The 21,806-nt window shown below is 35.5% G+C and overlaps 1 protein-coding gene across 2 annotated transcripts in view; it reads left to right on the forward strand.

The window, feature by feature from the left end:
* Window positions 1–21,806, forward strand: part of PDE4D (phosphodiesterase 4D) — a 350,395-nt gene that overhangs the window by 40,947 nt on the left and 287,642 nt on the right. The window contains exon 1 of one of the 2 annotated variants that reach the window (XM_066568868.1): window positions 1,658–1,926. The exons of the other annotated variant lie outside the window; for it this stretch is intronic. Within the exon in view, the coding sequence (XP_066424965.1) occupies window positions 1,658–1,926 (269 nt within the window). Of the gene's footprint in view, window positions 1–1,657; window positions 1,927–21,806 lie in introns of those variants that run through there. 2 annotated transcript variants of the gene reach the window in all.

The following is a 21,806-nucleotide window of genomic DNA, read 5'->3' on the forward strand; positions in this document are numbered from 1 at the left end:
CTCCTGTCAGCATCATGATGTTCCCTTTATTATCCTCATCAGGAATTGTGGCTTCAGTGCTAAGTGCAAAGGTGATTCCTCTCCATTGTGAGAGAAAGCTTCTTTTGCAGGATTTCTGATTTTGCTGCAAAACAGGGAGCAGTATTTGCCTTTCACACCTGGTCATGCAATTGTAAATGCCCTTCATCTCACTGAAAGCCAAGACACTGTGTGTGCTTCGAAGGAAATTCTTATTCACAAAGGAAATTCTAAGACAAAGTATAAGAGGAACAGTATATTGCAACAATGAAAATTATATAAAACCAGTGTTCTGATTTTAAAAAGATATCTCTCATGGAGAAATCTCTGACAAAATGTTGATTCTTTGTTCCTGTAGGATGAACAGGAAGTATGGTTATAACTGAAGAGACTATTGTTGTTACTGTTGCTGTAAAACAAAACTTTAAGCAAATTTTCACCTACTTCCCTTTATTAGAGTTCATCTGTTAGTGAGTTATCAACACAGTTTAACATGTTTATAAAATCTTTGTATTCCATAATAAATGAAGTTAGTTATTTTATTAAAACTGTAAAAAAGTACAAGGCTCAGATTTGATTGACAAAGGTGTTATTGTATCATAAAATTGCACCAACTTCTTATTTGCATAATTACATGAAAATAAATATGAAATTTATTAGCTGTGTGCATTCACCAAATAAATGCAACTACTTTTACCTTTTTATCTTCTGGGAGTGCTCTTTGAATAGTTTTTGGTATTTTATCTCCCCACCATCTGTGAATAGGAAAAAGGCATTTCCTTAGTTCAAACAGTGGTAATATTATGATGAAAATACTAAAATAAGATTATCTCATTAAACACATACTAGTAGCTGTCATAGTCTTATTTTATGTGCATCTCTTAAGTGTTAGGTTTGTTTTTCTGAAGAATATAAGGTAGCAAGTATCTGACTTTCCCAAATGCATTTGAAAACTGGTTATGATAAACTGACTCAAGGGCAGGGAGGAGAAGGCAAGAAACTAAGTCCTTTTGCACCTATTTAATTGTAGCATTTTTTAGCTTAATAGGTAATAATTTGGAATCTTAAATTTTTCCTGGGGACAAAGATGAACATGGCAGATCCTTGAAAAAACAGAAGAGGTTGTTCAGCAGTCCCCCTTCCTCTCCACCTCCCTGAAGGTTCAGGAATAAGCAAAGGAAAGAATAATCCAACAAAAGGAGCACACATCTGATGTTTAAGCCCTCCTCCAGCACTTTTTATGTACATAACCAGAAGTCACTCAAGCAGCTGCAGCACATTAGTTACGATAGTTTAACAGGCAGCTTTACAGCTCTGATAAAGGTTGTGCTAAAGCAATTTCTTCCTCCCGTGCTCACTTGCTATGATAGCTCAGAAGTGATCTTTGGCAGCAGGGCTGTGAAAGGAGTGGTAATGTTTAATCGGTTTCTGTGGAGGAGTTAGCTTGCTTTTTCCTTTGTAGATCATTATCTATAGAAAGACGTTAAGGGCAGGCAACACCATGTTGAAAACAGAATAGGCTGAACTGGTGCAGGGTCTCTGAACAGTTCTTGGGATCTCATTTAGAACGGAAATATTTTGAGCACTTAGGCCAACATTCGGTTGCATTAGACCTTAATAACAAAGTTACTTGAGAAACATGGCTCAGCAGACAAGTCCGGACAATTTTCCTGTTCCTGAAGGGGATAATACACACAGTCAAAATGCATGGCTAAATGAAGATCTTGTGAAGACCCTGAGGGAAAACCTGTTACAACATGAAAAGTCCAGGACAACTCGAAAATCTTCACCTGCTTCTGCCCGGCTGTGTCCAGTTATTTCTCCCCGAAATTCTCCGAGGCTCTTGAGAAGGATGTTTTTAAACAGCAACATACCAAAACAGCGTCGTTTCACTGTGGCACATACCTGGTAAGCACTGAGGTGGTTGAGATAAAATATTAATTTTTTTAAATGGAATATTTATCTCTCTGGTGTTTGTGCTTCTGTTTCTTGGTTTGATCTCTGCATTAATCTCTCTGGTTGAAATAGACAGTTCTAATTTGCAACTAAACTTCATTGCAGTCCAGAAGTTTTAAATAGCAATTCATATGAAGTCAGAAAATACATATTTCCTTGTACAAAGGCTGCTAAATTTCCTCTGATTTCTTAGGTAATAACTCCATTCTTTCCTCTCCCTCCAAAATAAAAAAAATACTTATTTTATTCTGTGCTGTTCTGCCCAGAGTGACTTAGCAATTCTTTTCTTTAATGTGCCTGTTGAAAATATTTTATTTTTTTTATTGACAGTTTTGGACCCCCTCAGCCTCTCAGCAGAATAACATAAATCTCTTTAACTTTTAACAGTACTCAAATTAAGAAGGGCATGAAGAATGATAGCAATACATATTTCATGTGAAACAGTGATTTTTATTAAAGCAGTTGCTAGAAAAACAGGAAAAGTGGTAAGGGAAGCCCTTGGTAAATGATTCACTAGTAGTATTTCTTTGGTAACTTGATCACTTAGATGTGTTTGTGATCAAATCTAAAAAGGACATTAATTTTTTTCATCTATCTCCTGTAAAACAGCAGTATTATTTCATTACTTTTAAAATTATTCTTTCAACAGATGTTGTATGTGAGATTTTTGTAACTCAAAACCACATTTGTGTTTGCTTTGATGGTCCTGAGATGTTTGGGTTTTTTGCTTGTGAGTTCTTCCCTACCCCCACCCCCCACCCCATTATTCCTCTAACAAAAATGTAATATGAAGAAAGGAGGGTGATGACATATGTTCAAAGAAAACAAGTCATGCATTCTAAGCCGCAAATGAATATGCTCTTGAAGTTTATCTTCATTTGTCTGAAATTAGATCTACACTATAGCTATGTGATTGGGATGTGCATTGCACATTGTATACTAGTGTGCTTAAATCTTTACTATGTATGCCTTTATGTAAAGTATTTCTTGTGTAAAATAATATTTTTACCACTGAAAAGCATAAGAAAAATCATGTGCCTTTATAATTTAAGAACACCTTTTTGAAACCAGCGGACCTGTTCAGATATTGCATTTGTAAAATAGAAAACTGAATGAAATCAATATATTTAATGTTTCTTTAACAGTTATGCATAAATCCCACCTGCTGTTCTGTGTTCAATAATTTATAAAACATTCTATACATAAGAATGTGCAGGTTAAAAAAGTAATTCAGGCAGATCTGGCTTACAATGTTAGGTGAAAAAAATTCTGAAGGTTTAGAGAGGTAAATTGTTGTGTGTGATTATGAGTGTGTAGGCAGTCCAGTATGACAGACAAAGAAAGGGGACAGATGTGAAGTTAACAAACATGTTTGAGAAACATAAAAGGACACAGGCTTGTAGAGTATTAAAAAGTGAAATTTTGTTTAAATGCACTTTCTCTAGTGAGCTTCAGAAGTTTGTGTAGAATGCCTTTTTCACCATGATGAGTGTAGAAAACACTTGAGGTTTTCCCAAATATGTGGAATACTAGACCTGAAATCAATACTTCATTGTTATGATTTATGAGACAGGCTGATCAGAGTAATAATGTTTTTCCAGCAAGTAGAGAAGTACAGAGTCAAGCAGCAAGTTACAATGAATTACCTGAGAACCTGCAAAGAACAATATTTCTGAAGTGACAAAGCAATGACATACATGATCAGACTACAGGCTTACAGGCTTACAAAGAGCATAAAAAATTATTTTTTTCCAAAGTCCATCAAATATGTAGTTACTGATATGTCTTCACTTGGTTATCTAGTCAGAAAACTGAGATACTATGTGATAGACCTGTGGCTACATAGGCACTATAGTGGTTTTAATTCCATGTGCATATAATCCACTTTAGACAGCTTATAGGAAAACAGTGCATTTGAAAATGGAGTAGTTGTGACCTTAATTCAAAATGTTATACTATGAAGGATCCATTCTGGGGTTAGTTTGGCCCACTGTAGTAATGAACATCTCTGCTTTATTTTTCTAATGTAATCAGTTTTGTAATTTAAGAAAAGTTGTTGAATTCATGTATACATCCTTTTTGTTTAGTGCACTGTTCATACAGGCATTAAAATTTTAATAACATGTTCTTACTCAAACCACCAGTAAGTTGGTAAGCTGTTCTGATGTTACAAAATGTCACTAGTTTTTTTTTTTAATTTTCTTATCTTTTCTGGTAATTAGATTATGTATCTAGATAGCATAATAAGTAAGCGTATGACACTAGAGATACTACTGTGTGTTGCAGTGATGCCAAACAGGCACCACAGATCCAGAGTGCTAAAACCCCCTAATTTAAATGGTACCTAGCTTCCTGATTTCAAGGTTCTGAAGCAGCATTCACATACAGTCAAGAAGTGAGTGGGAGTTTCATGAACTGTTCTGGCAATCCCTTTCTCTCCCTATTTTATCATAAAGTCTATAGTTCACTCTCTCTAAGGGCTTGGATTGTAGAACTTTTGACACCAAAATGCATTTTCTTTATCGTGTGACCATTATATTTTCACAGTAATAACTGGCTTATCACTTTTAGTAATTTTAAAAGTCCTTCTCTACTTCCTTTTTTTTTCTTCTTCTCTAGCTGTACCCCTGAATTCATTCAAACACTTGAAAGAAAAACATCTAATTTAGGGATTTTAGAGAGGAAAAGGTTCAGAGTTGAAATAGAAGGGTTTAAGTGGCAGAGGAGCATAAGGCCTTCATTTTTGTTGGAGAAATTGCTGAATATCTGTCAGTTTCTGAGAATGTTAGTTCTGCCTGAAACTGAAATTCAAACTAGTTATCTTGAACTTTTAGCCTGGATTCCTCTCAGTCTGTAAACAATATCAGTCTACAGTCACAGCAACTACAAGTTGTTTAATTTTTATGGCCAGAATTTCCAGGAAACTCTACCCAAACCTAAATTCCATTTCCTCACAAATCTGTCTTATATTGTATTACTGTAAAAGTATTCATAATGCTTTAAGATCACCAATATAGGGACACCACAGCACATATTACAGCTGGACTTGCACAAGATAAATTAAGTCCTCTGGTATGTGCTTGACAAAATCAGTTTCTGGATTGTCTTGACTTGCTCTTTATAAGGCATTTAAAATGGGCTGATTACCTCAGTGCCTTTTGGCAGGACAGATCTGTCCTGCCAGGGGTGGAATCACACATGCTTTGATTTGTGAGGAGAGAGGGAAAGAGACAGTCAGTTCCCATCTGTGTGGACATCCATCGTGTGTGATCCCTCACACACACACTGTCCAAAGATCTGTGGAAGGATGTTTAGATACTTTAAATCATACCCTCTTAGTTAAATGTGGAAAGACAGCTTTCCTTAATTTTCTATTAAAAATTCCTTTCTGTAAAGGGAGGAAAAGCAAGAAAGATAAATATTTGGAGCAGGATAGTAAGCTCAGTGGAACATAACAACTAAATTATATCTGTTTAATTGAAAGGATGAAGTCATGGAACACATATGCTTGGGGTTTTTTTGACTTTTGTTTGCTGCCATAATACTTCTTAATACTTAATATTCAGCGAATACAAAATGATCAACCAGTTGGTTTTTTCTGTGTTGTATATAAGTTTGGGCAGTCTGTTTTCTGTCTTTGTGATTTTTTGTATGTGTGTGTTCAGAGACAGCAGCTAGTGATATATATGCCTGTCTTCTAAGTCATATAAAGTGGATTTGTTTATTCACAGGTCCAGTTGTGAGGGTTCCCCTTTGAGAACTGTTCTCTCTCCAGCTCTTATGGAGAGTACTTCCTGATGTTCAGGGCTTTGTGCTCTTTAGAAGTTTTTTTAAGACATGTACCCCCTAAACTAAGAATTTAATGCAATTAATAATACAAGTATGTGCTCAGTTAAGCAGAGTACTTTTATCTGAATTTAGTCAGTCTTTCTCCCCACCCATAGTAAATATTTTACATTGACTTTGGCATTCAGATATGAAAACGATAGATGCCTTAGAAATAGTTTAGATAGATATGGGCAAGGTGTGCCATTTTAAGTTTCAGGAATGTAACTGTCATAAGTGTACCCATAAAACCAGGTTTGTCTTTATTTTTATTGCACAATATCTTTTCATGCACTTTTACTGCTAATTACAAAAAACAACAGAACCTCGTGTTAGCTATAGGTAGATTACAGAAGAGCAACTAATTTAATTTGATGTGATTCTACACAGCCTGGTTCAGTGCATTTCAACTATGAAACCAGAATGAAGCTCTACCACACTGAATCAATGCATTTTTATCACTACTCTTTTCTTCCAACTTTCAGTATAAATTTTGCTAAAAGATTTTTGATACCTATTTTCCTCTCTGTCACTACTCTGTGCTTTTCAGGAACTCAAGTAATTACATTTTGGCATATGGAAGTAATTTCAAAAGGAAGAAATATCAAAACAAATACCTATAGAAGATAATAAGTGAATAACTACTTCAGAAAACCAAATATCCAAAGCAACATGGTCATCAGATTGTAGGAGGTTCTATCCCTTTACTCCATGCTGGTGACACCCCACCTGGAGTACTGCATACAGTTCTGGGGTCCCCAGCAGAGGAATTACATGAACTTGTTGAAGCAGGTTCAGAGAAGGGACAAAAAAATGACCAGGATGGGACACTTCTCCTGTGAGGAAAGGCTTGGAGAGTAGGGGTTGTTCAGCATGGAGATAAGGCTTCATGTAGAGTTTAAGAGGGGACTGCTTGAGTAAGATGATGTTTACCATCAAGTTACTAAGTTGCATCAAATAAGATGTAGTTTAACAAGGGCAAGTGATGGATTCTGCACCCAAGATGGGGCCATGTTGGCTGTGTGTAGACTGAAGAATGAGAGGCTACACAGCAGTGCCATGGAAAGGGCCCTGGGGCTCTGGTCCATGGCAAGTTGAACATGAGCCAGCAGTGCTCTGGCAGCCAGGAGGGCCAAGCGTGTCCTGGGGGCATCAGGGACAGCATCACCAGCCAGGCAAGGGAGGGGATTGTCCTGCTCTGCTCTGCACTGGGGCAGCCTCACCTCCAGTGCTGGGGGCTGTTCTTGGGTGCCACAATAAAAAAAAGACAATAACCTATTAGAGAGCATCCAAAGGAAGGCCACAAGGATGGTGAAGGGTCTGGAAGGGAAGTCATGTGAAGAGTGGCTCAGATCACTTGATTTATTCAGCCTGGAGGAGACTGAGGAGAGACCTCATTGCAATTTACAACTTCCTTGTGAGGGAAAATGGCGGGGTGGGTACTGATTTCTTCATTCTTGTGATCAGTTACAGAACTCAGGGAAATGGCACAAAGCTGGGCCAGGGCATGGTTAGGTTGGGTATCAGGAAAACATTTTTCCTGGGTGGGTGCTTGAGCACTGGAACAGGCTGCCCAGTGTAGTGATCACAGCCTGAAAGAGTTAAAAACCCATTTAGGCAACACTCTCTGGAGCATGGTGTGGCTCTTGGGGTGTCCTCCATATAGCCAGGTGTTTGACTTGATGTTCCTGCTGGGTCTCTTCCAACTCAGCACATTCTATAATTCTATGACAATAAAGTGCATATATGCCTATGTAAACTCACTAGTTCTTATTAAATTAAAAGAAAATTCTTGGTTTTTCTGGGTCTGGATTGAAGGCACTTGAGATGTTAGTTCATGTTTTGACTCGGGTGTTTATTATTTCTTATCAGTAAAACAGTCTCACAACCATGAGTTCGGCAGCTTTTCATTAGCAAGGCACAAAATGGCTAACAATGTCTTGTTACTAGGTCTTTTGAGACTAAACTATCCAATTAAGAACTGACACCTAGATTATTTTCCATTTTAACCCAATAACTGATCCCTGGAAGCCCTCAATGTGGACTTTTCTGCCCAATTACAAAATGCCACCCAAACCCAAGAAGAAGAAGGAAGAAGAAGCATGAAGAAGAAACTCAGGATGACACCCTGTGCCCTCCATCTTGCTTCTATCCACAATATGCTAAAAATCCCAAAACCTAAATTTCTCACCCAAATGATACACTTACTCTCTCTATAATCTATTTCACACTTTTGTGGATTCTAGTCTATTCTGGAGTTTAGGAAACTTTCTCCATGAGTGAGGGTCAAAGTCAGTGCTCTCCTGGAGGTCAGGACACCCCAGAACAGACAGAGAAATATTCCTGGTGTCCTGGGTTTCCACATTCTACTACTTCCTTGTTTTTCTCACATAAACTTTATTTACACTTTCTAAATCAAATCACTCTTATTGCATAAAGTTTTAGCCAAGGTAACACCGAGCGTATTAGAATGGACTCTATTCCATTTTTTTTCAGACTAGACTGAGCTATCACACTCCTTTTCTACAAAAATATGTGAACCACTTTACATAAAATATACCATCTTTTATAAGGCAATTCAATCCACATATCCACTCTTGAAATTCTGTTACATTAGGAGGTGCATGCTTGTATGGATGCATAGGTTAGTGGGGCAGAGAAAAAGAATAAGCTTTGAGAACACAATGCTCTCTGATATTTTACAGAATGGTTTGTGGTAAGCTAAGAAATCTTCACAATAGTATTAACTACTGACAAATTTATTTATCACAGATAAATAATACTGCTTCTCCACAGCTGAAGAAAGACAGATGAGGAAAAAGTTAATCTTTCCATAAAGAAAGAAATGGCAAAGATGCGTTTTCTCAAATAAGAGTTGTAGTAAAGAGAGCTAGTAGTACTGGGTAGGAAATTGAAAACCACTTCAGAAAGATCAGTGAGCAATCAAAGACTAAATTCTAAGTTTTTGTTGTACAGGGACAAATAACTGAGCAAGGAAGAGCAGAGCAAAAGAGTGATAGATTTCGCTGACTAGATTTGGTAGTACAGGAATTGTAATATATAAAAATACCTGTTGCATCTCTCCTTCTCTTTCAAAATAAAATGTGGAAAATACTCAAACCATTTTTTGATTGAGTCTTTTTTTCTTGCCTCTAATCTGCTTGCCCTCTAAAATTGGAATTTCTTCATCGGTTTTAGTTACTGAAGTACTAAGCCTGGACCATGCTGTTTTCTGACCTGTTGTCTTTACTGGCATGTCTGTGTTTGACAGAATTCGGGAGAAATTCTAAAAAAAATTAGCAGTAGTGAAACAGAGTTCTTGGAGTTCTACTTTTGTTTAGTACCTGACTCAAAACCTAAAACCACTTTGCTAAAGTGCTATTGAACCCCAGAGTTTTTATTGTATCTTACTCTAGTTGTATCACAAGCAATTTTACATGACTGTAAAGGTTTTAAATATTGTACGCTTGTGATATGATATTATCTGTTTTCTAGAATATTTTTGAAACTATGCAAAAGGTTTCAGTAGGTTTTGCTACAGGTTTTTTTAGTTTACTGTGTAACACAAGCCTGTTAGACTCAAGCAGTCTTCTACATTGCTCCTTACTGCATTACTCTGACTGCACTGTGCAAACTTGCTATTTTCATTTTCACTTTGCATGAATAAATTACTATTTTATTGGTGGTAAAATTTTATTGGTTTTTGAACCATCCCATGGGATCTTGCCGGTTTTTGGTTTTTTTTTTTTTTTTTGCAGTTTTACACAAAGTTTTATGGCATCTCAAATTTGTATTGCAAAGAGAGCCATTCTCTCCATCTGGAGTTTTTAGTCTTCTGAACTTTGGCCTTAAAGAGTTTATAATATATACACAAAACATTAAAGTTTCCAATGTGTTACAAAATAGTCAGAAGTTTATTTCCCTTTTTGTTTTCTTGTGATAATTAATGTCTTTAGGTGTGTTTATCATGGGAATAGACACTACAATTTTTTTAGCACAGTCTAACAATGAGCTAGCTTTTTCTTTCATACATTCTTGAAGAGCTTCATCTTCTTTGGGAATTGTAGGTATTACTCCATTTTTTCCCCTCTTGTGACATTTCTTCTGTATCTCATGACCTTTTTGGTGTTTTATTCTGTTTCGTTTAGTACTGCACATGAATTTTTCCACTAGTCATCCAGGAGAACACTGAGCTTAAAATTTGCAACAGTTTGTTCCAACAATAGATAAATTAACATTTAAGTGAGAAAGAGGACTGGGAGAAGGGTCTCATCATCTCTGTTAAGCTACCAGTACTTTAAGGAGCAACTGTTAAGTGGAACCAGCAAATTTAAGTGGAACCCACTGGCAGAGTACTATCAGACTTCTACTTTATTTGGAAAAGCAGTGATACATTTGCACAAGGCTGATTTCTGTCCTGATCTGGAGGAAATATGCAGGTTTAGAACTGTTGTCTGTCTTCAGGTTCCTTGGACTGTATATGCATCCTCTGTTGTGGAGGGATGCTGCCAGACCAGTCCTTTCATTCATTCACTCCTAATGTTTGATCTTGGTCACTAGAGAAGATTGTCAATATTGTCATCTGCTCTCACTGCAGAGTTTTAGGGAATAATCTTGTAAAATTTATATTGCCATCCTTTGCAGCTCATTATATTATACTTACAATATTATACGATATTGTACTATATAGTAAACTTATTAAATCTGTTGTTGACTTTCCATCTTCTAAACTTTCAAAAAGCTCTGCTATCTTCTTTGTCATCAGATAGGACATGACAGTTCATGGCTAATGCTTCATATTGGCAGAAAACTTTTCTTCCGGTAGTGGTATATTCCCCTCTTAGTAAATACTCAGTATCTCCTATCTGTTATTTTCAATGGTTTCCTTTCACTAAACCTTTGCATTCAGTTGTTTAAAAAAGGATGCATACAGAATTAATCAGAAAAAAGTAAAATTTACATGCACAGGGTGAAATATAAGACAAGGATATACAGTGTTTCATTTATTTTTATTTTTAATGAAGAAACACTCATGGTAGTGTTATAATGTTTTAATTATGACCTGTTTTCTTCTTAGATTGTATTTTTCTTAGTGATCACATCTCTTTGGTATTCTTCAGTGCACCAAATTTATCAACACTCATTAAGTATTCTTATTATAACATAGAACTTATCAGTTATAATCTCACTCTGACAACTGCTTAACAGGTGTACTCCTGATAGTGGAGTAAAGTTATTGTAGGCTTCTAGTAACACACTTTTTTTGTTCAAATAAAGTTGGAATATTTTAAGGTGTCATAAAATATGAAAACGAATAGCATATAATTAAATGTATTATGGACCAGACTAACTGCAGCTGAGATGTCCAGGAACTTTCATAGTGTTCCTTAAAACACTAATTTATTTCTGAGATAGTCTCTTGGTAACTTTGTGGTAATTAAAAAAACCCAGCTAATAATTGTGAATAAAGTGATTGAACATGTGAACTATGGATTTTGAATACATATGTGGGTTTTTTGTGGTTTATACTTTATTGAGCTTCTGTCATAAATCTGCATCTGCTGAACCTGACAATCCCCAGAATAAGTTAGATTGTACTAGATAATGAATCTCTACAAAGTGTTTTAAGAACATCTGTCTATATATTAATTTTTCTTCCCTAAAATAGAATAGAGCAGCTAATAACTTTTATTTAAAATAAATGTTGTAATTCTATCTTCATTTGAAAAAATATGTTTCCATATTAAAGAAGTATGCATTTCTGATGTGCATTTTAATGTAAGAGTCTTCCAGATATATGCAAATAATTGCTTTGTTTGACTCTTACTATAAACATAATTTTGTGTTACACAAGAAACATACAATCACAGATAGTATATATTATTTTCTTTTGGGGATGGGGTGCTTCACTGAATGAAGAATCAGACAAGTTACCTATTGTATTTCCAGTCATAATACAAAACTGTAAGAACCTTTAAAATCTGCTTCAAGTTCATAAGCACAGTCATAAGCAATAAACTATAAATAATTTTAAAATATTTGCCTCTTGGACCTCCTCATTGTTATGTACATTTGCATGATAGAGATTAAATTCTCCAAAGATGTTAATTACAATCGTAGCATGTGGTACATTACAGAATCAAAAAAAATAATAGTGACCTGTGTAAATGCATGCTGTCATGGGAAATAGAATAGACCACATACTTAAATGTAGAAACCCAGTCAGATCACTAAAAATGTTCATTACAATGTCTATGAAATGGTCATGCAATGAATTTTATTCCTCACATAAAAAAAATAGTTTCCCATAGAAGAAATATTTGAAACTTCTGAACAACGGCATGTTTCACTCATTTCCAAGAGTCCATGAGAACTAAGTTAGCTATGCCAGCTACAAGATGACCATTTTTAGAATCATTGTGTACTTAAATGTTTCTCACATTTTGTAGATAATAGTTGCTGTCTGGTGCTTCTATGTGGTTCTTCTGTCAGCGTGTTAAGAATGGCGTCATGCACTTCACTTGTAAGAAACAAGTTACCAAACGCTTTATTGATGTAACAAATTTCAGCCATAGATGTGACTGTGTTTTAACAAGATTCGATGGCAAGGTACACTCAACTATTTACAGCAGAGAGGGCAGAGTCAGACAAAGCTGTCAGGGAGGCCCATTCATTCAGCCATGAGTTCCTGACAGGGCCCCCTTGCTTTCTAAACTTCTCAGAGAGGAGTTTAGGTGGGGCTGGATCCAATCCTAGCAGCACAGACTTGTTTTATGGACACTGGTTTATGTTAGGAGGGTTATATGTACACAATCAATCCTTTGTGTCACTCAGCTGAGATGTCCAAGTTTAACATGCAGTTAAATTTAAAAGCCATATCATATTAATCATCATATTAATCTCTTACTGAGAATGTGCTGCTGCAAGGAATCACTCACCCCTGAGGTGTAACCTGGACAGACATTCCTGTGCAGGAGGTGATCCTGGTGCAGCCCAGATCCCTGCAGGACAGCCCCAGAACTCTGGGCTGCTCACTGTTCATGGCTTACAGTCACAGTAGCTCAGCAGCAAGGTGTGTGGATCACTGCTCCAAACAGCCCTTGGCTGCCAGGTTTCATCCATGCCCCAGGGTCCAGAGTAAGCTGGGTGCAGCCATCACAGCCCCCACTGGTGATTATGGCTTCAGCTGGGGCTGCTGCTGGGGGAGCACTGCCACAGCATTGGCAGTGTTTATCTTCAGTGCCTGTGCAAGGTGTGTGTCTATGTACATGTACTTGTACATTTACATGTATATGTCTATGTATCAGAGGAGGACTTGTTGCAGCCAGAGCCACACAACAGTTGGTGCTATCTGGTGGCACTAGTATAGTATAACACCTGTGACAATTTCAAACTTTTGGCCTTTCGTCAACAATAACTTGCCAGGAGAAGCAATATGTGTAGCGGGGAGGGGAGGAAAATTGCTAAGAGGAAAATTACATCCCATCATGTGACTGCTGCAAGCAATTTGAAAAGTAACTAGCAGAGAACCATGTTGAGTTTAAGATTGGACTGAATCTTTCCTTGTGTAAAAAGTCATCTCAATGGAAAAATACAAATTTCAGATAGAGCTTGTGAGGAATTTTCTAATAAAATATTGCAAAATACCAACTTATTGTAACTGAAATATTTAATTTGAAATATTTCAGAATTTCTCATCCACCTGATCTCCAAGAAATTTCTGAGAGTAAGGAACACTTTGTTTCAACATCTCATCTTTTAGTAAATTCACTGTATACTCAGTGGTCATTTTCTCTTTTGCATTATCAAAATATCTTTCCGACCTCTTTTGTGGAGTTTTGCTCCAATCTGGAAGTGTTCCCTTGGAACACTATCATATGCACTGTTGTCTCTTCATAATTGTGTTCTGATACCCATTATTCCAAATAAGAAGGTCAGCATCATATAAACCATGCTTTCAGAAGCATGATATCCAATATTTCATTACATGGAAGTCCTCTGTGAGAAAAAAAAAGTAAATATTTTTTGTTATTTCTTTGGTAATAATATTTTAAATTGATTTTGTTCAGACAATTTTTCAAATATTTTATGACTTGTGTGAGAATCTTGTAATTTGGCTTGTAAAGCAACAACCCTGAATGAATGTACTTCCTAAGAATACACAGTCAGTATTTTTATTAAAAAAATGTATAACACAAAAAATTGAAAGTCTGTATTCACAATTATAAATCTTCTCTACAGAATCTTTGTCAGGATTGTTTTTTGAAAAATTGTTATAACTCCCTTTTTCTCCTGAGTTCAAATGATCTGCCATAACATTGTCCTGCTCTTCACATAAGAGTTGTGGGTTTTTTAAATTCTAACACTTTCCAGAGGATGACAGTCTCTTCTACTTTCAGAGATTATATTACAAGGTAGCAGTTGGACTCTGTGCTGATGAATTTAAAGTATATGCCTTATGAATCTTTGTAAATAGATCAATAAAAGTAATTTTTTAATCAATTCTGTTTCAAACTGTGAAACAAGAATAGCTTAACCTTAATGTCCAATGAATTGTTAAGAGATGTGACTATTTATCATTAATTACTAATTTGTAAATTAAATTAGATTCTGAATAGACAGCATCAGAAAGGGCTTTCACAACCCCTTCAGACTGTAGAGCATCTATTGCAAATCTTGTGGGTATACTGGGTAGGAATAGCTCTTTTCCTGTTTTGAGGCCTTTTTTGCACATGAGGTGGGGGAATAAAGATAAAACTACAGCTGATTCCAAGGAAGGAAACCTCTGTCTTTCATTCTCCATAAATTCTCATCTATATAGTTCTCCAGACTATGTGCTTCATTTAATTAAAAAACTGCTCTAGACATGCCTTGCAAAATCAAAAATGTTTTGTGTGTTGTGTCTTTGCTACAAGCTGCTGGTTGCATGTCCAAAGGGTAAAGATCAATTAAAAATAAACAAAGGAAATTTATTAATATTTAAAAGCCATGTAAAAATGTTTTCAATTATTTGAATGCACATGATGAAATATCATTGTTAAAATGGCATGGGCAGGTAAAAACCTTGGCCTGGGTAATGTTTTCTTCATATAATCTTGTGCTATGCACTTAAGCTGTTCAATAGCAGCTGTTTCCATCCACACCCTTTCTGTAACAAAACATTATGCTTTAGTTGTCACAGAAGGAGTTATAAAGACGACAAAAAATAATGACTTTGAAATGGAAATCACCTTAAATTGTAAAGGCAGTCATTTCTTTACAACCAATAGGGCATCATATGTTATTTCATGAAAGAACTGAAGTTTAGAAAACTTGGTTGGAAAGTTCAGAAAGCCTCAGAAAAGAATATCAGAAAAGAATATGGCTTTTCCAGAATTTAGTGTATATAATGTGAAAGAAACTCTTCAATGGAAAGATGATATAGTAACTAATGGATACAGTCTTTGTTTGTAAAACAAAATTGTTACGCAAAATGTAATTTAATCCTCTTAAGGATGTTTAAGCCTTGGAGTAGGCTTAGCTCTTTATATAGATTCTGCAAAGGTAACTAATACTTTTGCATACCTAATTCCATCCATATATTAACTTAAAGAGAAGCTTACTGTTTAAGTGTGACTTTTGCAAAGTAGTCTGCTTAGATATATTATCTTTTGCAGATGGTAAAATAAAGGCTTCAGGAGGAACAGAAGTCTTAGATAAGGAATTCAAGATGAGCAACTGGAAGTATAAAGGTAGCTGGTTTTAGGGCATTTGAGTACAGATGCAGTAGCCTGGGTGAGAGTATGACACAAAACTCTACCACTGAGCAGCAGAGCCTTGTCAGCAGTGTTAAGATTTGAGGCTTAGGAAGGCTGGAGAAAAATGAGAATTGTAATGCTTGGGTGTATATGAAAGTCATTTGATTGAAAGCCAGTAAAATTGTCTGACTCACTTTTGACTTCCAGAGGACTAATAACACCTCAGTATGTTGACAAACAGGTTGCAATGCAGGCCAACTACAGTAGTATCAATGACCATCTAATTTCAGACTATTTTAATTCCTGTTCTTAAAGACAATTGTTATTTACCTATTACAATCCAGTCTAATGAGTGAGAAATTATGACTCTCTGTAGCAAGGCCCTGTTCTGTGTGCTGTAACAACTACTAATTTATCAGTAGTTCTCAAGAAATCTTAATTGCTTTCATATTCATCCTGACATAGTTACATGATTGCATGTAATATGATGGATTTTGGTATTAATTTGAAAGTATTTTACCTTTTCAGGAGTTTTTTTGCCCTTAAAATGATGGTGTTTGCGTATCATTACATTTTCAGGCAATGACAAATAAAAATAATGAGTATCATGTTGAGACTAAAATGTGATATGGCTCAAAATTAATTTAAATTGTTTAAAAAATAAAAATATTATAAAAAAATTCTGGATAATAATTTCCTGCTTGTAACTACAAGAGGAAAAGTCCAGCTTTTCTATAAAAAGACTGCTACAATATTGCTTATGCTGGTAACTTATAGATAATTTTTCAGGGTAAAATCTTTGGGTGAGGAAGCATTTTAATGTTTCCTAATTAATTTATTAATTGGGATTCATTAATTTATTTCAATAGAGTGAAATATTTAATAAAAATTAATTTATTTCAATAGAGTGTTAAATCCTAACACCTAATCATTAATTATGAATAATGTTGTGAGAATGAGTCAAAATATTCTGGGATTTTTTAGCTGTATCATCAGTTGCTATGCTTTTGAGTCAACAAAGTTGTTTGTAATATATTGTTCTAATTTCTAAATACTTGACATAAAACTTTATAATATTTATCTCAGGAATGTTTTGGAAAATATTGGAAAAATACCGAGAAGTATGAAATGCTGGCATTGCCAACAGGTTAAGAAAATGTTCAGTTTTCATCTTTTGAATAGGAAATACTCAATTATAGTTTTTTATAGTGTCAGCATTCCAGGTATTGTAATAATCTAAGAAAACAGTTTTGAACTTTTTAAATCTAGCAGAAATTAAAGCAATAAAAACTTCAGGGGTTCTTGACATATAATTGTTAGAGTGCCCACTGACCTGTAGCAGAAAATATGAAACATTAATGTAGTTGAGCGTAACAAATGCATCCAAACAAATTTATCTTGGTTATTATCAGACCTAGCAGCTCATGTGCCACACTAGCCTTGACTATGCAGTCCAAAGCTCAGTTGTGTCTGATTCACAGGAAAAGCAGTCAATGCAAAAGTTTACCTGCTTTGATAAAGGCACGGGCACCCTCTACAGTGGAGAAAATGTCAAACATGGGTTTACAAAGTAGTGGCTCTTTCTTAAATACTGGGTGTATGTTCCTTTTTTTACATTACAATGTCCAGTGTCTTTTGCATTACAGCTTCCAATGTCTTCAAAAGCTATTGAAGAAAAGCGCAGCCCCTCAGTATGAGACTCTTTTGCCTCTTTTTCTCTTTGGAAATTACGTTTGTTCTGCTCACCCAAAGTATTACTGGTCTGATGGAAAAGATGGTTGTGGTCACTGTTAATGACCATGTCTGTCATTATGTACACAAAGGGCAAATTATGGCTGCTAGGACAAACAAGTTTAGCATTTTTAACTCTTAAGAGCCTCTCTTCATATCTTTATAACCTTTCCTGTAGGTACTTACTGAGTGTAGGTTTGTCTTTTTGGTTAATTTTTTAAAGGAAAAAAATTATGTCATTTTATGTTGTCTTCTTCATTACTTTTCTGTATGCTTGGCTGTATCTGTACTTCCATATTTATATGAGGAGGGATTTACAGGGAGTTGAATGAGTTTTCTAATGTTGGGATGCTGGAGCCGCATAGTATCTGACTAAGTATATTAGACATCTATTAATATATTCAAGATGGGTGAACATGCAACACTACAGAAATTACACTTTTTTCTTTTATATTTTTTAATTTGTGGGATTGTGTTTTCCAGGTATTCAGCTGGTTATTGATAAGAATGTTTAAATGTTTCATTTTCCATATAATTTCTTTTACTTGAAAATAATCTAAACCATTTGGGATTAAAAAAGATGGATCTTTTGCAGCAAAGTTTTCTTGGCTGATCTTGGCATATTTCTATAATGGTTACCTATTAGGGATTTTACTAAAGAATTAAATGTGGAAATTTAAAGTCCAAATATCTTTCTATATTCTCTGGGGTCTTAATTAATTTTAATTTTCCATTCTGCTTCTTGTTTGTGTGTATTTCCATACTCACAACTGCAGTAATTAATCCAGTTTTTATTCACGGTTTTGCTTTCCATGAAATGTCTGTCATAGAGGTGGTGACTCACTCCGTCAATAAGGGTTAAAAGCCCTATGGCAAAATAAACTATTTCTTTGCATTCTGATGCCTCTTGTATATTGTAAGGATCGTAACCTTCATGAGATCTTCATCTGTGCTACTTCTGCACCTATAGGCCTGTAAGACCCCTGAATTTTGCAGAACATTCACTGAAATTGTGTAAAGAAAGTATTTTTTTTATATAGCTCTGAGAAAAAACAGAAATTGGGGAGGAAGATAAAAGAAAAGATTCTATTCTAATAGTAATTATACTGACATTAGAAGCACAAAATATTTTTCTTCCAGGGCAAATGAAGACTATTTGTGTGGTAGCAAAAACATCTTTATTACTTATAATAAAGATTCAAGCTGGAGCAATGCAAATATTACAGTCCTACTGTATCACTAATAATAATCACTAATAATAACAACTACAGGGATTGTTCCAGAGGTAAAAAAAAGAAGCAAAAGAATTAATCAAAAATCAATTTTAAAAGAAAAATAATTTAAACGTAGCAAATTTGAATTAGCTATTGGAAACTGAATTTAGTTGAAATTCTTCTTGCTGTTTCACTCTGTGGAAAAAAAAATAGAAAATTAATGTCATGCTGACCATTTCCTTACTGTGAAAAATGTGGAGGGAGTGGTGGGTAAAATATTATGATAGCTTTGTTAAAAGAAATTAAGTTAAATAAATTTTGCCAAGACTATTGTTTTGTAAATAAGCTTTGTTCAAAACCTAAGACCAACAGAAACGTAAATATTCTTTTTAAATGTAGTTTACATTTCTTTATATCTTAAATAAAATATGTTTGAGCATTTATTGCTGCCAATTCAGAAAGACAGGCATGCAATCATAAAATGAACATTATTAAAAAAAAGAGTCAAATCAGGAATGAAAGACAAGGGAAAACATATCAGTTCAAGACATAAAAGGAAAGACAGAAAGTACAAGCCATCTATTTACGTCTCAAAGACTGATCAAATGAAATTGTTTGTTGAGTTTGTTGAAGTCTTAACCTGAGAATATTTTTGTATATATTAAAGTTTCATGAGTATATTGTAAAGCTTCAATTTTTTTGTTTGTCATAATAAACCATCCATTTAGAAACTGATAAACAGTTATAAAACCAACTTAGTTTGGAAAACAAAATCTATTGTTGTTTTTGACCAGCTTAGATGTCCAATGTAGAAGTTCTGTTTTATTTGTGTGGGAGGATGAATGTATTGAATTAACAGAAACATGGCAAAATAATTGATCTTGCAAACTGATTTTTCTCATCACTGAATGAAGCATAAACATTGGAGCTGTGAGGAGACTTTATTGTTCTCTGAACTGCACTGCTTTTAGTAGTTGGAGGCCACGGGTGCCAGGGGAGGACCAGGTCTGAACACGCAGGAAAGGGTGTGGGTGGTGTGTTGTCAGAAGCAGTCTGCTGGCTGTTTAATCCACTCAGGTTAGAGATCACTTTGCAGTGAAGTGTTGCTGCCCGGAGGGTTGGTACCTGTCCATGGCTCTGAGCATGTCTTCTTCCACAGCTGAGACCAGAATTATAGCTGCTTGAGGAATAAATTGTCTCCTGGACTCACTGTTATCTTATAACCTATATATTTATAATTTATGCTACATTTATATCATAGATATATTTACAGAGAGGAAGTAGAAGCTCTGCTTGTTTACTTTTAACAGAATTTTATTCATTGTTACATGCAAGTACTTATGTATTGTATGTCACTACAGAAATACACACTTCACATATGTCAGCAGTCTACCTCCTCTCTGTTTTCTAATTCATCTGAATCAAAAGAAGAGTAAGTTCAGAACTGGCAAAGTTATGTGGCCATCGTAGAATCATGGAATGTCTTGCATTGGAAGGGACTCTAAAGATCATCTATTTCCAATCCCCCTGCCACCATGGGCAGGGACACTTTCCATTGGACCACATTGCTCAGAGTCCCATCCAAGCTGGCCTTCAACACCAGCAGGAGTGGGACAGCCACAGCTTCTCTGGGCAGCCTGTTCCAGCACCTCACCGCCTTCACAGGGAAGAATTTCTTCCTTATACTGATCTAAACCTACACTCTTTCATTTTGAAGCCATTGCCCCCTTGCCCTCTCACTACATGCCAATGTAAAAAGTCTCTCTCCACCTTCCTTGTAAGCTGCCTGCAGGTACTGGAAGGCTGCAATTAGGTCACCTGTAGGCCTTCTCTTTTCCAGTCTGTACAAACCCAATTCTTGCAGCCTTTCCTCATAGTAGAGGTGATCCACCCGCCTCATGTATCCTTGTGGCCCTTCTCTGGACTGTCATTTGATCTTAATATTTTAGTAGTAGGTGCTTACTAAGGGACTTTCTCCAAGGAGTGGCTATGTGGATTATACAGACAGACAGTGTTTCAGAAAAAGGATGTCCTCTAACATGGTTAAAAGGGATGGAATATAGGAGAAAAAAAAAAAAAAGAAAGAAAAGAAAAGGATTGGAACACATGAAGTGGAAGAAGCAAATGCTTATATTTAAACTACATGATAATTATGAATTCTAGCACCTTTGGAACAAAGACCAGCATGCTGCATAGCCATTACTTTCCTGTGTTGCTTGGAAACTGAAGTGAAATAACCCTCTTCATTTGCAGCTTGCCCTAGCTCTCCCCTGCTGAAGTGTTTGATAACTCAGAACAGAATATGTACTGAGCAGAGCACAATACTGGTAAACCCATTAACTATGTAGGGGTTTTTAAAGTGTGATTGGTTCTACTACATTGCAGTACAATACCAGAGAAAAAAATACAAAGTAAATTTTCAGGTAATATAGGACTATTTCAGTTCTGTTAATCAGCAGTGTGTTTTCAATGAAAAATAGAACTAACTCCTACAACCATAATATCAATATCCTGTCTGAAAAACTGATAGGTTTTGTTTTTGGCAAACTTTGGCATATTATGCCAGTTGCTAAAGTAAGAGGTAACCATCTTGGACTGGTAACCCTTCAGTATCTATAATTTAAAATATTTATTGAAAATAGTAGAATTAATAGTCTCAATGAAAGACAAGTGAATCCTATAGAGCTTAATTAAAATCAGCTAATTTTTGTGCCAAGTATCCTCTCCTCCCCACATGACCCCCCAAAAAGAAAAAAAAAGAAAAAAAAGAAATACATATGCGGTGCAAAGAATAAACCCAAACTTTGTGTTACTTGTCAAGCTATTTTCAAAGGCTAGGTCTTTCTGCTTAAACAGCTGTATAATGGAAGCTAATGTTGTCTGATAATGTGCAGTTTCTAAGAAAAGTTTTATTTTTGTAATCAAAGACTCTTTGAAATATTTTTCTGGACAAAACGAAGAATTTTCCACAAGTGTTATTTTTCAGTCCAGCAAAGTCTGTAGAAGAGAATACAGGGCTGGCTTAAGGTCTAAGTCACTGCATACCTCTCTAAACAGTCAAAAATTAATTGCATTGATCAAGCCTAATTCCAAGTATTAAAGGCCAGTATTAGTATTTCTAAAGTTGTGTAAATTCTGTCATATATTGGAATGAAGTATATTGTGCACCACCTAAAAGTTATTAACATACCTTCAGTTCATCAGAGCTTGTTTCAGGTTTTGTAGTTTCATACAGGTAGATAATGGGCTTTTTCAAGCCCACTCTATCATTCCTTTTGAAAACAACTCGTGTTGTTTATGTATGTAACATTTGATATATAACCTG

This window comes from Molothrus aeneus, chromosome Z (assembly GCF_037042795.1).
Source record: "Molothrus aeneus isolate 106 chromosome Z, BPBGC_Maene_1.0, whole genome shotgun sequence".
NCBI lineage: Eukaryota > Metazoa > Chordata > Aves > Passeriformes > Icteridae > Molothrus > Molothrus aeneus.